Here is a 16,287-nt window from a genome sequence, read left to right as displayed (position 1 = left end):
CATATTCTAGTTTTTATCTCTGCATATATTCTAATGTTGAAATACATACATATCTTATTCTTAAGAAATGTGAAGTACATACATATTTAAACTTGAATATAGGATTTCTGAAGGAGCTAAATAAATTCCTTCCATTGCTTCAGGTCACCGATATGATGCTTCAGGACAAACCCTATCCTGACTGGGGAAAATCTGCAAGAGCTTTCTGGAAGAAAGGGAACGTTAGGATCATTTTATTCTGGTAAGAGATTGTTTCATTTGTTGACTTACGTCTCACCTCATTCACAAAGGAGTTGAGCTGGATGCAGTTTTCTTTAGATACATAGAGTTCTATTCGGAGAGAGGCACTTCCAGTGGACACTACGCTCCATTCGAATGATTAAATCCATCATCCTATTTTATGAATTAATTTCTGCTTATACTTTGTTGCATATACCCACTTGCTTACAAGAGACATTTACTGATACAGTAGAGCAAGTAAGTGGTACCAGAGGTAAGTAGGTTTTTGACTCAGCAAAAGTAAGCTATCAGCTTCATCAGTAAAATCTGATATAAAAATGTCCCCCGGTAAATACTGAATTTCCAGTATCTTTGACAGAGAGGGAACCTCTTTACAGATCACATCTGGCTCACTGGCACTTCTTTATGTAATTTCTTTCAGCTCTCCAGCCCAACCATTGCAGTTAGAAAGCAATCCATGTCTTATAGAACTTTCTTTTTTGTGGGGTCAACATTATTTATGGATATTCGAGCAAATTCAGACAGAAACAATAGGAATTTGGAGACAGTGAGTTGGGCCCTTCCCAGGCTGTGTGACACTGGCCAAGCACAGTGATTCCGCCTGATGTAGGAAAAGTTATGTCCATAGTCACTCAGAAGCTTTGTAATTCATGAGGACTTGTGCCTCAAAAATTGCATTGTGTTCACCTGCCTTTCAAAATGAAAAAAAAAATTTGTTTATTTTTGGATTTAATTATTTGGGTTGGTTTTTTCCATTACAAGCTACAAAAATCATGATCACCAAGGACTTGCGGGGAAAATACACACTCTGAGCTGCCTTTGTGCTTTAGCACTATTACTGACTGTTGCTGGAGATATATGGCATTTTGAACTCAATTCTTAACAAGTAAACAAAAGTAGACTTTTCAATAATGCTGTAAAAATGAATATGATTTTGTCGATGTTTATTCATGCCTTGTCTCTATGAGTCAAGAGTGGCCTATATTTATGGCTCATTTAACCTTATTTTTTTCTGTTTCTAAGCTCCCCATATAGCTTGTCAAAATAACATATAATAATTATAGCAAATATTTATTGACAGTACAATTTGCTCCAGACATTATGCTAAGTACTTAACAGTGTATATATTGACTCATTTAATCCTGACCACCCTATAAGGTAGAGGCTCTTATTATAAACACTGGTCTGTGACTCCAGAACCCCAGTTCTTAATCATTACACTAGACTGCCTCTGGAAAAACAAATGGCACATTGGTGTGCAAATTCCAAGTGATTGTCCTTAATTCTTTTTTAGGCAATGGTGCTAAATAAGAAAGTGAGATTCTGGAGAATCATTCCACCCTATAAAATTCTGTACAGGGGTTTTACGAATCATAATTTAAAAGGAGATAGACTCCAATGTTAATAGTATTTATGGGTCATCTCTCTTTTAAAATATCCATTTACTGTTTTTATAGATATTTTGTATTATGTAGTGTATCTTCAAAGGCAGCCCATTGATCACCGTTCAGTGAGGCCAGTTACCGAGGTCACATGCATATTATTTGCGGAGGTGAGCTGTGTATATCCAAATGCCCTGATTGGTGTTGTCATTAGCTACTCTTAATTGCAATTGCTGTTCCAGAGGCAAGAAATCCATACTAGATTTTTCTTTAGTCATCTTAGCACATTTTTTATTGGGTGGACTCAAGTCTTTGTATTACCAATCTCTCTTTACGAGTGGGTTTATTTCTGACGTATGTGATAACACAGCCCAACTGGATAATCTAAAGCATATTTTGAATGTGATAAAAAATAATTTCATTAGTCACTGACAAATAGATAATATTCTTGAATGGAGAGCAAACTAAAATTCACACTTATTCTTGTCATCATTGTTTCTGTAAAATTACTGATTATCAAATAATATTATTTTTGAGATGATTTTTCACTGTTACAGTTCAAAAGCAGTATTTCAAATCATGGAAAGCATAAAACAATTGGAGGCAAATTTAAATGCCACCTTGAACATGTTTTTTCTATTTTATTCAATTCATACAGTTAGATTATCTTGACAACAGTATTCATGGTTTTAAAAAGGAATAATCTGATGCAAAAAGTTGAATATGGAAATTATGTGGGAAGCAAAGAAATCTTCTTTTTTGTTCATACTTTTCAGACAAAGAGGATTTAGCAAGTATAAAGGGCATTTGTGTTTTTAGCTCTAGGAGATAAAAATACAGAAGTCATAGGCAAGGTTTTACATGAAATAAGAGTATTTACATATTATGCATTACCCACTCAAAGTGAGGTGTTTTCTTATGGTTTTGCCCTAGTTAAGGAAAGAGATATTCGTGTGAAAAAAATCTACAATGGAGAAGAAATTTTGCAAAGGAAAGCTTTTATAGGTTGCAGTGTGATTATGTGTCACCGTTAAACAGTACAACATGCAATTTTCTTCTAGTAAACTTACTTTTTACCTAAGTGTAGCCATGTTAACTCACAAAGGCCTGTCAGAAACTATTTCATTTGCAGCTCTGTGGCTGAGTCCTTTCTTGATTCTTAGTGATAGATGTCTCTATACTGGAGAACTTGGTTTCTGTTTCTTTCTATTATTGTTCAAAGATGAGTCCGCTATAGCACAAGGGCCATTCGGCCTGGGAGGAGACTAAATTGTGGTTGATTTGAAAACACTAAATGGAAAAGGGAGAGGGTTCATAGAACTTCCCTTCCCAAGCCCTTTCCCAGCCCTTTCGTTAATTAAAAGGAATAACGATTTAAGAATCTAAATCCTAGTTTCGTGTCGTGCACTGTTCTATTTTCCAGAAGGGCTCCTAAAACCCATTTTCACTCACCTATGTCTGGAGTCTACATAAATGTAGACATAAAAAACAAGTAGTTGGATATTTATGGTGGCTCCCATCTCCCTGCTTTATTTACTCTCTAGAGACCCAATTTGTGTGCTCATGGGGGAAGCATCTAGGAATGATATTTCCCAAAGGCTTAATTTTAAAAAAAAATTAAAGAAGGAAGACACTCTTCTGTGATGAGTAGAGGAATTGGCAGAAGAAAGGGTTGGGAGAGCTGGGAGTCACTAGGGCTTCACAGATTCTTCAGTTCCTTGCCTTGGAGACACGTGGGGAGATCGCACTTTTTCGCCCCCTCTGATCACATGACTTGCGTGGACCTGTCAAAGTGTAGGTGAACAAGGCCCGGGTCACTTCTAGGCAGAAGCCAGTGAGAGGCACTGAAGGGGGTTCCTTTCTCGGTAGCTGTTGTGGAAGTTTGTGTCTAGCTGGTTCCCTGAATGACCTGAATAAACCCAGCATCCTTAACCACACGGTGGTCACGTAGTGTGTGCAAGAAACAAGCCTTTGCAAACGTTAAGCGACTGAGATTTGAGAATTGTTTGACACTACAACATAAACCAGCCTGCCCTGGTGTGGGCAGACATTGATCCTTAGAAGTGGAGTGCTGTCACAACAGAAAGCTGAAATGTTTGCCTTAAGGGCTGGACAGCAGATGGCAAGGAAACCAGTGATGGAGGCTGGAAAAGTGGTAATACAGGTGTTACAGGGGCAAAGCATTTGGCAAAACCTGTGGTCTGTGATTACTTAGATGCCTCAAACTTGGGTAAAGGGCATTGCTGTGTGCCTTGTGTACAGCAGTCCACATCCATTCCATTCTGATGCATAGAGAAGATTATCTTTTCTCTTTTCCTTTTTGGATGATTCATATCTTTATGTTGTAAAAAAAAGGACTTTGTCTAGGGCTCTTATGGTTTGGGTGGGCATCTCTCAACATGACTGTCTTCATTCTCGACTGGGCAATAGATGTAGCAGCTACTGGTTTTCCTGCTTTGAGCATCGTGGCTCTGACTAAAGTCTAACAAGGTTGTTTACCTTTGACGAGAAAAGAGCTAATCAAGAAATGATTACTGTCTTAATATATATATGTGGAGAGTAACATGATGATGATGATGATGATGATGACAATAATAATAATAATAATAAATGTAATAAGGTAATGAAAAGGACCCGAGAATCAGGGGAGATGTCATTCACAAGTGTTTTAGTAATAGTTCTGCTGGTATCCGACTGTCTGGCCTCTATGACTACCTTGAGTTTCCATTTTCTTTTCTCCAAAAGGGATGTTTTGTTTTTCTGTGTGATCCCTTTCAGCTCCACAGTGCTATTTTCTATTGTAAGCTTAAAGTGTTGGAGAGGGAGTAATTCTGTCCGCTCTGCTCCAGAGAGCAGCATATGGACTGCTATGGTCTAAATGTTTGTGTCCCTTCAAAATCCCTATGTTGACATCTCAGGGCCCGATGTGATGCTATTTGGAGGTGGGGCCTTTGGGAGGTGCTTCGATCATGATGTTGGAGCCCTCAGAAATGGGATTAGTGCCCTTATGATAAAGGTCCCAGAGAGACCCCAGCCCTTTCCCCCCTGTGAGGACACAGCAAGAAGGCGCTGGCTATGAATTAGGGAAGAGACTTCTACAGAACACAGCCATATTGGTGCCTTCATCCTGGACTTCTAGCCTCTAGATTTGTCAGAAATAGATTTGTTTTTTATAAGCCACTGAGTACTATGTCATAGCAGCACAAATGAACTAAGATATGGGCCGATGAGTACAAATCACATGGGTGCACATTTAGATACGTGTATGAAAGAATTCTCTAAAAGGGGAGCCTCTAAATGCTGACTGAGCCTGTCTGATGAAGTGCTGAAGCCCCCGTCAGTACAAGGATTCCTACCAGAGCCAGAGGATGTTTCAGGGATGCTATACAAGGATTTTCACAATTGAATGAGAGAAAAGAAAAAAAAGTAAAATTCAGATTTTCATCAAACTTAAAGATTCTGTGACTCCACATTTTTAACTAGAAAGGTATTGCATATTGCTGTATAATAGAGAGGGTGCTAATTATTATTTAATGTACTCAGTATAATTCCATCATTATTATGAGCAAAATTTTTACATTAAGCAATAATTCATGAAAGGTCCCAGGGGCAACTAGATTGTGCAAAGTTTTTTTTTTTTTTGCCTCACTTGCCAAATAATAAATTAGCCTGTATCCTCTTGCTGGATGAATTTTGTCTTCTTGCCTTCAGCCTTCCTTCCATCTCAATAAGTCTCTTTACGCAGTAGTCTGTCTTTAATTAATAGCTGCCTCTGTGAGGAAAAGCAGAACATTTTTAGCCCAAATCATGAACTGGTACCTAGTGAATCAGTCACCTTAACTTTAAATACTGCACTAAGTTAACAGGTTCCATTTCAATCTGACGACTTGTCAGCAGAAAGACCCAAGGATATGCTTCAACTGGTTTTCTCGCTGGATGTTAAGTTTCCTACTTCTGGATAAAAAGGTGATTGCTGGTGTGTGGCTGTCTTTCATATTACTTGGAGGTTTTCATTTAAAAGGTAAATTCTGTATTTATGCCCGAAGGATTTAACTTTCAGGCATATAATTATGCCTGGGCGTTAACACAATCCCATGCCCTTCTGGACCTAATTTTGCTGAATTAAGAGCAAGTCTTGCTTGCATTAACTTATTTAAGGAAATACTTTACTAAGAGCTGAGTATGCTGTGAATAGGGTTAGAAGCGCAGACCGGAGTCAGCAGCCTGGCTTTCATTTCCGGCTCTGCTGTTAACTGTGTGCGCTAGTTGTTACTGTGTGTGTTAACTAGTATCATAATATGCTATGTTACGACTGATGTTATAAGCAGCAAGTGCTCTGCGTGATGCTGAGAATACCTCTTTGAGAGAGAAAATAAGGACTCTGACAGCAGAATTTTCTGTCCAGTGAGGAGTACGGGGGCAGGAGGCAGTACCACCCAAGGTGCTCGGTGAGCTCTCCGGATGGTTTTGACAGAGCCGAAGTGTAATCTCGGGATGAGCAGGAGGCGGACGGGAGGAGACGCGGTGATTGGTTAGCCACGTGGAGTGAGGCAGAGGGAGAAGGTGCAGGGAAGCGCCCAGTGGCTATCTGAGCAGCTGAGCAGATACTGTGCACTGAGACAGGAGATCCTGGTGGAGGAATGGGTCTTAAACGGGGGCATAATGAGTGTAGTCTTGAGCATGTTGAATCTGATACTAACTGAGATGTTTAATAAGCAGGTCTTCATATAGATCTGAAGCTCAGGAGTAAGAGAATGAGGTCTGAGACAGAAATAAAGCTGACATTTGCATTTGGGTTTATATGATTACCCTTATATAGATGTCATTATCTACAGGTATCAGGTGTTTGAGTGGGTGTAGGGTGAGAATAAAAGATCTGCTAGGATAAACCTGTAGAGGTCTTTTATCTACAGAGAAGACAGAAAGATGGGGCAAAAAAAAAAAAAAAAAAAAGAAAGAAAAATCCGAAAAGGGAAGATGCCAAGAGATGAGAGACTATCAAAAGACACAGCAGTGTCACCAGTCAAATGCCGGCAATGTATCAAATCAGATCAAAATGCAAAGCATCTAGGGATGGGGTTTTACTCTAAGAGGACCATCCGTGATGAGCTTGGCAAGAATGGTTTTCTGGAATGTTGCTGACAGATGCCTGACTTTCACTAGATCAATCCACGATTAGGAGAGGAGGAAACCGAACAGTGAGGATGTTCATAAAGTGGGAGAGAAGACTGGAGGGGTAGCTATGTTTACAAATGAATATTTCCTAGGACAAATGTAAGTGTCTTTACGATTTGGCTGTGAATTGATTTGTCTTATCCAGAGCATATTCATTTTTCCCCCAAGAGCTAGAGTTCATTTCACATTATTTGCTGCCCAGGTATTGAATTAAAGCCTCTTCAATTCAATTCTGTGGTGAAAATCTACTAAGTATGTTATTCTCATTTCTTTAGCTGGGAGGTAGGGAATAAATAGTTCATAGGGATTTAAATAGAAAAACCTTTAAAAGTTTAATGAAATGTATTAGTCTAAATGGTGACTAAGTTCTCTGCATAGTTCTGCCCACATCACATGACTTGAGAGTAGGAATAGCATCTTGCTCACTGCGTCCCCAGGACTTAACATGTTGCCTGACACACCATAAATGTTTAAGTACACGCTCGCTGAATTAACTTCTTTGGTGGGGACTTTCAGATCTAGCATACTCCCTGAAATTCCTGAAAATCCCTTCAGACAGAGGACTCCATTGAAATAATAAATGAATAGTTTAAAGTATTCTGACTTTGTGATTAATGGATGCTTTATAAGATTTAGAATGCTTATGAGTCATTTTTTTCTGAAAAATGTTTGGAAATATTGATTTTTCAGGACTTTAAAAAAAATCATCTTGTCTCCAAATGATGCGCATTACCTACAACTAGAAAGTCCTTTAAAATTCTGTAGGATACGTTACTACAGTGTCGTGACATCAGCCCCACGCTGACCCGGAAAGTTTTTAACTTAGGATCTTTTCCTCATCTCTTAAAGGTGAGCGAGGTTTAAGGGAAAAGAATTAAATAAACTGGTGTTAAATTCCTTACTAGTGCCTCCCACTTATAAGCTTTCATTCCAGTTGCGAGAGCCTGAAATCAGCAATGCTGAGCCCCAGAACAATCCTTCGATTTATGATTATTTGAAAGAAAATGCCCTTTAATAAAGACTTGGAAATACTGCAGAGTTTTTCTGTGTAACAGTTATTGGTAAGACAGAATTATTCCTCTTCTGTCTTAAATATACTCCCCTGAGTCAGGAGGCCTGAGTCATACTTATTAAATTTCTGAGTGTAGGTCGTGTTTTCAAAGGTCCCTGAGTTCACATGTAACAGTATAAATGCACAAAATTAAAATAGAAGCAATAAATTCTAGAAGAGAGAAAGCAACAGTCAACCAAGTTTAGTGACTCGATCCTTTTGAGCAGTGTGAGAATCCCTGCCTGTCTTTCTGTTCTTGCGGCGTGTGTCCCCAGTCCTGCCATCTCTAACAGACTGAAAATGCAAGTCTTCGATATCAGCAAAACTCCAGCTATTTCTATGGCGTCATCTGTTAGAAACCCCAGGTATTATTTTCATTCTTGCTATTCACGCACATCTTCCAGTCACCGCTGGTGAAGTACTTCGAGGTGTTCATCTTCATCCTGCAAATACTTACAGAGTGGTCACAGTGCAAATGTATTAGAGTGAACTGTGTTTGCTAGCATAAAAGTCCTCCTTAAAAAAAAAAGTTTTGTTTCTGTGTGCTTTGGTCAAAACCTACCTATTAGAATTAAGATTTCCTATTCAGGAGACAATTACCGTATCAGAAGAGCTGCCACTCTTTATTTAAATCACTCCCATCATTAACTGCCCCTCAGTTTTTTGCATTCTGAGTGGGACACCAACAAGTGTCAGTGTCACCGAGGTACAGCTGGTTGTTTAGTGCTCGCAATTCACTATGGTTCACATCTGGTGCTGAGATCAGTGAGCCACAAACTCAATTTTTGTGGTACATTAGTCACTATTGGAGACTCACAACTGATTGGTTTTCATTCAAGCCAGAATTGCTGGTAACTAATACTCCTGTGTTCTCTGCACGGCAACTCTTTTATCAACTGGAAGTGAATCATTGTTTATTTCGTGAGCCACTGATCAAGATCAAGAGAGGTGCAAAGTGCAGGGCAGAGTTCAGCCAAGACAAGTTGAGGTCTGTGACCGTCTCCATCAATGTGCAGTTTCTTTCTGGGACCAGACCGCTGCTGTCACCCAGACTCAGTATGAATTTCCCCCAGCAGTGCTGGTGCCATGATGCCAACTCTTGTTTTCAGAGTATCCTATTCCTGCATTTCCCCCTGCTGGCCAGAGCTCCCTGTGCCTTCTGTCTTTAGAAGAAAGGATGGATGCATTAACCAAATTCAAGGCTGAAATGCTTTGATGGATGTTCTTGCACCTAGGAAACTTTCTGATGAACTAGAATGTGTAGGCAAGTGTTCCAAATCAGATGAGGCACTCTGAGTTTGTTCTCACATATATATTTATTAACCTGAAGGTTAAATAAAATCTGATTATAGTGGCTGGGTGTATGAGTGACCCACATTCCAGAAACCAAATAAGAACCAATGTCTTCACATGTAAGCTGGACAAAGCTTTGCCATTGAATAAAAAAGTAAAACAAAACAAACAAAAAAACCATGCAAGCTTGTCTCATTCATTCGTATTTGTTGGCTGTGTTAGGCATTCTCTTGGGAATGCAATGGTAAACAGAAAACATACATCATTCTTGCCTTCGGGTAGGACTTACTTTCTTTTCTACCAACTAGATCATTGGTAAGATGGAAATAAGCAAATAAAAAAATTATATATAAAAATAAGTTCCAGGAAGGAAGCAACTATCAGTGACTGGACCCCTTTCCAGTTCTCTTCTTCTTCTGGTCACATGTCTTGGAAAGGTCTCCCATTCTCACTGTCCACCTCGTTATTTACCAATTACATTGTCATCCTGCCCTCCTTCTACTCCATGCTAGTTTCTTACCATCAGTTCTCCTGAATTTCAGCTTTCGTCAGACTGCCAGCGCCCAAACCAGCACTGTTTTCGAGGTCAGTCATGCGTTGGTGACTGTGGCAGGCCATCTTTTACTTAAGGTGGGCAGTTGTGGAAGCACATGGTTGAAAAGTAATGTCTTGACTTTTTTTCATGTCTGTTAAGTCAAACAATGAGGGGACACTTTTCCATATGGGCATTAGGCATCATATGATTTTCTTAAATATGAAATGTCATTTTAACACAAGCAATACTAGTGTATGAGCAGCGTTTCAGGTGTTTATTTAGAAGCAGAATGATACTCCAGAAAGGCACTTTCTATTCATCTTTTAATTAGTGAATATGTGTTACGTGATCACTTACCTTGCACAGGCCCTCGTATTTCAGTACAAATTTCTGCGTTTTGGAAATAGAAAGGAGTTTACACTTTCAGTGGAAGTGGGTCGAGGAGGAAGGCTGAACGACACATCGAAATTTGGAACAAAATATGCCTCAAGGGGTAAAATAGGACTGTTCTGAGACTTTAGAGGAGACCTGTATTACATAAAGCATACACTATGGACCGAATGTGTGCGTCTCTCCAAAACTCATATGTTGAAACCTGATTCCCCAGTGTGATGGTATTTGGAGGCGAGGCCCTTTGAGAGGGGATCAGGTCATGAGAGTGGAGGCCTCAGTGAATGGGACTGGTGCCCTGACAGAAGAGGTCCCAGCTGGCCCCTGCACCCCTCCCACCACGTAAGGACACAGCAAGAAGATGGCTGGGAATGAACCAGGCAGCAGGCACCGAATCTGCTGGTGTCTTGGTCATGGATTTCCTAGACTCTAGAACTGTGAGAAGCACACGTCTGTAGTTTGTAAGCCAGTCTATCATATTTTGTTCTAGAAGCCCAAGACAGCCCACACAGTCTAGCAGAAGTAGTTCTCTAAATATTTCACTGGTTTCAGTTACAACTCTAATGTTTTTATTTTGAAATATTTCTGACTTACAAAGTTATAAGGAATAGTGCAAAAAAACTCCTGTTTAGCTTTCATCTATGTGCCCCAGCAGACAAATTTTTAAGACATTTGCTGGATCATTCTTTGTCATTCACTATGTAATTAGGCAATGATAATGTACCAATATTAATTTCTTGATTTTTCTAGTTAGGCTGCAAGCAGGCTAGAAAATGCCCTTATTTTAGGAAAGGATAAATATTTTATTATATTTCCTAAGACTCTTTTCTTCCAAGAAAGAGTAAATACTTTATTGTATTTCGTAAAGCAAGGATATTTTCTCACACAGTCCAGTTATCACAATCAGAAAATTAACATGGGAAAAATACTTTAACTTACAGACCTTCTTCAAAGTTGGCCAATTGTCTCAATAATGTTCTCTATAGAAAAAAAGAAAGTGAGAGAGATAAATAATAAAAATGAAAAGACTGTTTTGTTTTCATCTGGTTTGGTACTCAGTACAGAAACATGCATTTATTGTCAAGCCTCTTTAGAATTTTTTTAGTTGCAAATTCTTTTATGGGTGCGGAAATAAAATATTTTCACTAATTGATAAAGATTATTGGAACTCTTTCAAGATTTGATGAGCTTTAGACAACATATCATATCCTTTGAATATTTTTTATACACATTTAGGAATTGAATATATTTTTAGTATAACACGTTTTCAATTTGGCTCAGTGAACTTTTGAAAAGTAAACGTTGCTCTCTGCCAGTCTTCTTTAAACCTGTCTTTATGTTTGTCTTACGTAGTTCAGAATCAGCAATACTTTTAAACAAGCATTCAGTAAGCTGCTAAAGTAGACTCCGTGATAGGCTAGGATTGCGGAAGATAGAAAAAATTTGAATCATGATCCCAGCTCCCAAGATCCATGCAAATGATTTGAGCAAGTCAAAACACACATAAAGACAATGAATGGCAGCTAACACGAGATGGTTTGTGAACAAAAATGATCTCATGCTGACCATAAGTTCCATTTGGAAATGGAACCTTACCATGGAGGATTAAGGTAGTCATGGAAATAACCATGGAGGAAGTTGGATCTAATTAGACCCTTGAAGAGAGCAGAGGTCAAGAAGAAGTGCAGAGAAGTAGAACCTTCAGATGATGGAAGCTCTAGCAAAAAATAGCAAGAGCAGTCTTATAAGAAGATTGGAACAGTCAGTATTCTCAGGTCCAGATGGGTACTGGGTACCTGGCTAAAAGAAAGCTTTTTTTAACTTTTTTGGATATTAAGAATCTTGCCAGAGGGCTGAGGTTTCAGAGCAGGAATTGCCCACATTTCTTAGAGGCACTGGGTTACTGAGCAGGTGCATTACACACGTGGATTTACCTGAAAAGGTAAGACTGCCTCTTAGGAACTGCCCAAAGCCTGCTGACCATAGCTAGACTCGGAACTCAGAACTAGACAAGCAACAGTGTTGGCCCCATGCTGAGTCCCCTGGGGTTGAGTCAGATACCTAAAATCCTCTAATCTCCAATGAGAGACGAAGATTTACAGTTTAGGCTTTTATTCCCAATCATGCCAAGAAAGTCTGCATTTTTGTGATTTTCTTACTAGGATTTTCCAACTGTGAGTTGAAGGAAAGGACCATGTTTTGTTTTGCTCAGTCTTCCCGGGGTCGGCTAACTAATAAATATTTGTTCAATTGCTGATGCCAGAATGAATGAGTGCAATCTTCCTTAGTAAACCAAACTAGAACCTTCTATTTTTTTTTTACTTATTTTTTTTTCAGTAGAGTTGCTCCGGAAGGAGGGCATCCTGGTGGGTAGGACTCACGTACACAAGCAGCCTCAGCTTCACCCCTTGGGGTCTCGCCCTCCTCTTGGGCTTGTCTCATTTGCATTACGGCTGCCATCATTTCATCACAACCTGGACCACGCACAATAAGAAACACATTCTTCTTCTCTCTTTATCAAAGTTAACAGAGCCCAGTCCAACATATTAAAAAAAAAATAGAAAGAAATATCTTCAGAATGTGAAGATGTCGTAAACACAGTCTGGTATCTTACATACAGGTCTGTGATCCTCTGCTGTCTCCTCACTTCCGACATTTGAACAATTTCAGGGAATTTCTCCCTTTTTCTTCTTGCTGTTCTGCCTGATTCTTTGTGGTTCGGGCCACTCTATTTCTGGCTATAAAGGAGTCCTTTCGGAGGAAGTCTGGCAGAGTGTTACAGTTACCTTTCCAGTTGTTCATCCGAGTTACTGGCAGTCTGGTGACTAATCCAGTAGCTGTTACTTCAGCCAGAGTATTGTATGTGAACTGCATAGGAGCCCATGTAAGAATCTCCATGTAAGAATTAGCACTAGCGTCAAGTCCCTTTTATTTAACTCTCAGCTACAATACCTTTTCAGTCATTTCCTCAATATTGAAATCTCCTTTAAGTCTACTCCAAAATGACGATCATTTATCGAGGGCTTCTTGTTTGCCCAGGACTGGGCTTTTCACAGTCATTGTTTTATTTAATCCACACCACCACTCCGCAAGGTCATTATCATTATTATCTGAATTTTAAAGTAAACCTGTGGCTTAGGTCGCATGGCTGGTGTGCAACCCAGCTGGGATTCAAGGGCAGACAGGCTGATTTGACAGCCTGCATGATACTGCCCTAAGTGGTTTCACTTATTCCGAGATTTTATAACATTTAGCACAGCTAATAGTGATGAGTCATCTTTTTCTCACAAAACATTGCTATAACCCTTTCTTCTTGCAAATGAATTTGGGTTGACTAAATAGACCAAGAATCCTTTGAGTTTATCCACTTATGTTCTCATACCCTCATATTATTGACAAAGAAATTGAAACAAAAGTCAATTCAGTGACCTCCCCAAGGTCACAAAATTAATTAATGTCTCTATGGCAGTGAACACTCAGGACTATAGATCCCCAGTTTAATATTTTTTTTCCTGCATCGCATTCCTTCCCCATATTGTTTTTTTAATCGATATAATTCAAACTAAAAGAACTTGCTGATGATTGGATATGCTGAAATAACAACTCTTATAAGCCAATAGTAATAATCAGAACATTCTGTGTCGTTTAAATTAATGTAATTGTACATCATTTTCTCTCAGTGACAGGAATTAGGCAAGAAGGAGATGTACAATATGTAGTTTAATATGCCAATAAAGCATGATGTACTAACAGAACCTTCACTTAAGTGCGCCTATGAAAATCCCATTGTCATTTTTCTTGTTTTATCTTCAGGAGTTTCAAGGACTTGATTTCTTTAAAACATATTTGCAAGGTTGAAAATAAAGATTACGGTTGTTTTCCTAAAGGCTGGACTAACAACTGCAACAAAGCCCACCAGTTTACTAGGGGACATTACAAGTGAGAAGATACTGAACATCAGAGCTAGTCAAAGAAGGGCTCCACTCCTCGGAAAATAATGAGTTCAGTATTCCTGCAGAAAGTATCTGCCAGAGAGAGAATACTCCAGCACTGACTGCAAGAATAGACTAGGTGATACCCAACGTTCTTTATGTTCTAAAATTCCATGATTCCGGGTAGACGATTTTCTTATCTAACGTCAACTATGTGTTTGGACATGCGTGAAGTGCTCAGAATAATGACTAATACAACTCAAAGTAACGTGGTAAGGAAACATTCATTTTGGCATGCTTATTTTGTGGAATGCTGTCCAGCTACTAGAAGCTATGCTTTGGCAGGATATTTAAGAACTCAGGAGAATTGGAGATTAAAAACAATATGCTGATCTAAGTAACTTTGGGAAATTGTTTTGACTGGGAACAGAAAGACAAAGGCGAAGGGAACTGGATATGAACAATTGTATTTTAGTTGGTGAAGTTATTTCTCATGGGCACTTGGGTTAACAGTTCTGAGCCTCCTTCACAGGTATACTGGGACTGATCAGTGAATAAATGAATGTTGCACAGTGGAAGCAGATTTCTCACTGTGGAGGAAGGAAGCTACAGATAAGCCAGGAGGGTAGGGGTAGGCTACAATGAACAATGTGGAACTAGATTAGAGTCAGAAACATCAGTATAAACTCATGTTCAGCTTAATATAGAGGCAGATGGATACTTACAGAAATAATTTTAGGTATGTTTGTGTATATGGTAAAATATGTATAGAATATATATGGTTACATGTATTTCCTATTCTTGTGCCAAGCAGGCTTAGACAGAATGACATTCTGGTAGCCAAGAGCACACCCAGGGCCCAAACGTTGCTCTCCAATAAAAAGAAAAAACCAGGCCACTAGGGAGAAGTGGCTGACTTGAGGTCTGGGCCAGAGAATATAAAAAATGATCCTGGAGTATCTTGTTGTACGAGAATTTAAGGAAGCATTCAAAAACAAAATGATGGAGGCATTTCCAAGGAACTCATGAGTCAACTTGAAAATGCTCCCAATGGCCGAAGTTTAGAACAATTTGATCAACAAAATAAACGAAAGAGTAACTAGATTACAATCCAAAGTATTAAATAAATAGTCTTGAGGCCCTACTAATATCAATAAAAGATCGAGTAAATCTTTGGGGAAGAAGATAGAAATTCTCCTTGTAGAAGAATTCTGAATAATTTATGTAGAAACTCCTCCCTTCAAGATAGTGAAGCCTAACTTACCCTGTGAGTCTAGGCTGAAGTCTGTGTCTTGCTTCCAAATAGCAGATCAGGGAAAGAGGGAACAAGCAACGTTACAGTGGAGAAACCCAGCAGACATTACCCCAGCTCAGTGTTCAAGGTAACATCGTCCCTGGTGAGTCATGTTGACAGCATATAGAAGAAGACCCCTTACATCTCTAAGATACTGTCCTATTATAAGCATTTTGTATTGACTTGAGCTCAATTTTTGAAATACTGTATCTTCATTAGATCAGAAAGAGAGAAGAAAAGGCCATCTATCCCCTTTTCTAACAATCTGAGGACATTTCTCCCAAACTGTTAAGTAAATTTCAGTTGTTTGTAGGAGGAGATTTTAATGCTGTCTACTTCTGGATAGACCTCAAGGTTGCAACAGCCACAGGCTTCATATGGCCCCTGTTCTAGCCTTAGAATAAAATTCAAACTATGGACTTTTCCATTTTATTTACTGATATCATTTCTATCTCAATGTAGAGATATCGCAAACATACACATATATATACAGTAGGTATGCAAAGAAGTGAGAATCTATTGTGATCTCTAACTGATCATGTCTTCCTTATAAGCCTGTGTCTAGCTATTAGGATTTGCAAGTGTGGGAGACCATCCCCAAAATTTCAAATAATAGTGAATGATGCCTTTGAGGCTTCATGTCCTAATGGTCACTTTTAGAGGACTCAGTCTCATTTAGTTAAGTCTGTCTATTTTGGGTTAATGTTCAGTTTTTCAGATCTCCGTCCCCCGCCCCATCTTGACTTTCTTTCCATGCTGGATCATGATAGAGGAGAGGAAATTCTCCATGTCTTTGCTGATCTCCTCAGTGGACATGTTGGTTTAGCCTTAGCTGTGAACAGTGATGGCTGAGGTACAACCGATTCTGTCTGACCTTTTAAGTCCTTTTCTAGTTATGAATTCCATTCACCTCTCCCCACTCAAGTCTCAGCAGTCCCTTTGCCTTGACTGCAGGCTTCTGCTGTCCTTTCCAGGGGGTCTCTGGGGCAGGTTTA

At 39.2% G+C, this 16,287-nt stretch overlaps 1 protein-coding gene across 8 annotated transcripts in view; it reads left to right on the top strand.

The window, feature by feature from the left end:
* TMEM117 (transmembrane protein 117) overlaps positions 1–16,287 on the top strand; it is a 442,837-nt gene that overhangs the window by 297,092 nt on the left and 129,458 nt on the right. For all 8 annotated transcript variants that reach the window (XM_072972955.1, XM_031683081.2, XM_072972954.1 and 5 more), the window contains one exon: positions 144–241. In XM_072972955.1, coding sequence (XP_072829056.1) covers positions 144–241 — 98 coding nt within the window. The remainder of the gene's footprint in view (positions 1–143; positions 242–16,287) is intronic.

This window comes from Vicugna pacos, chromosome 12 (assembly GCF_048564905.1).
Source record: "Vicugna pacos chromosome 12, VicPac4, whole genome shotgun sequence".
Classification (NCBI taxonomy): domain Eukaryota; kingdom Metazoa; phylum Chordata; class Mammalia; order Artiodactyla; family Camelidae; genus Vicugna; species Vicugna pacos.
Note: the sequence above shows the minus strand (reverse complement) of the source record. Positions and strands in the feature narration are given on the sequence as shown.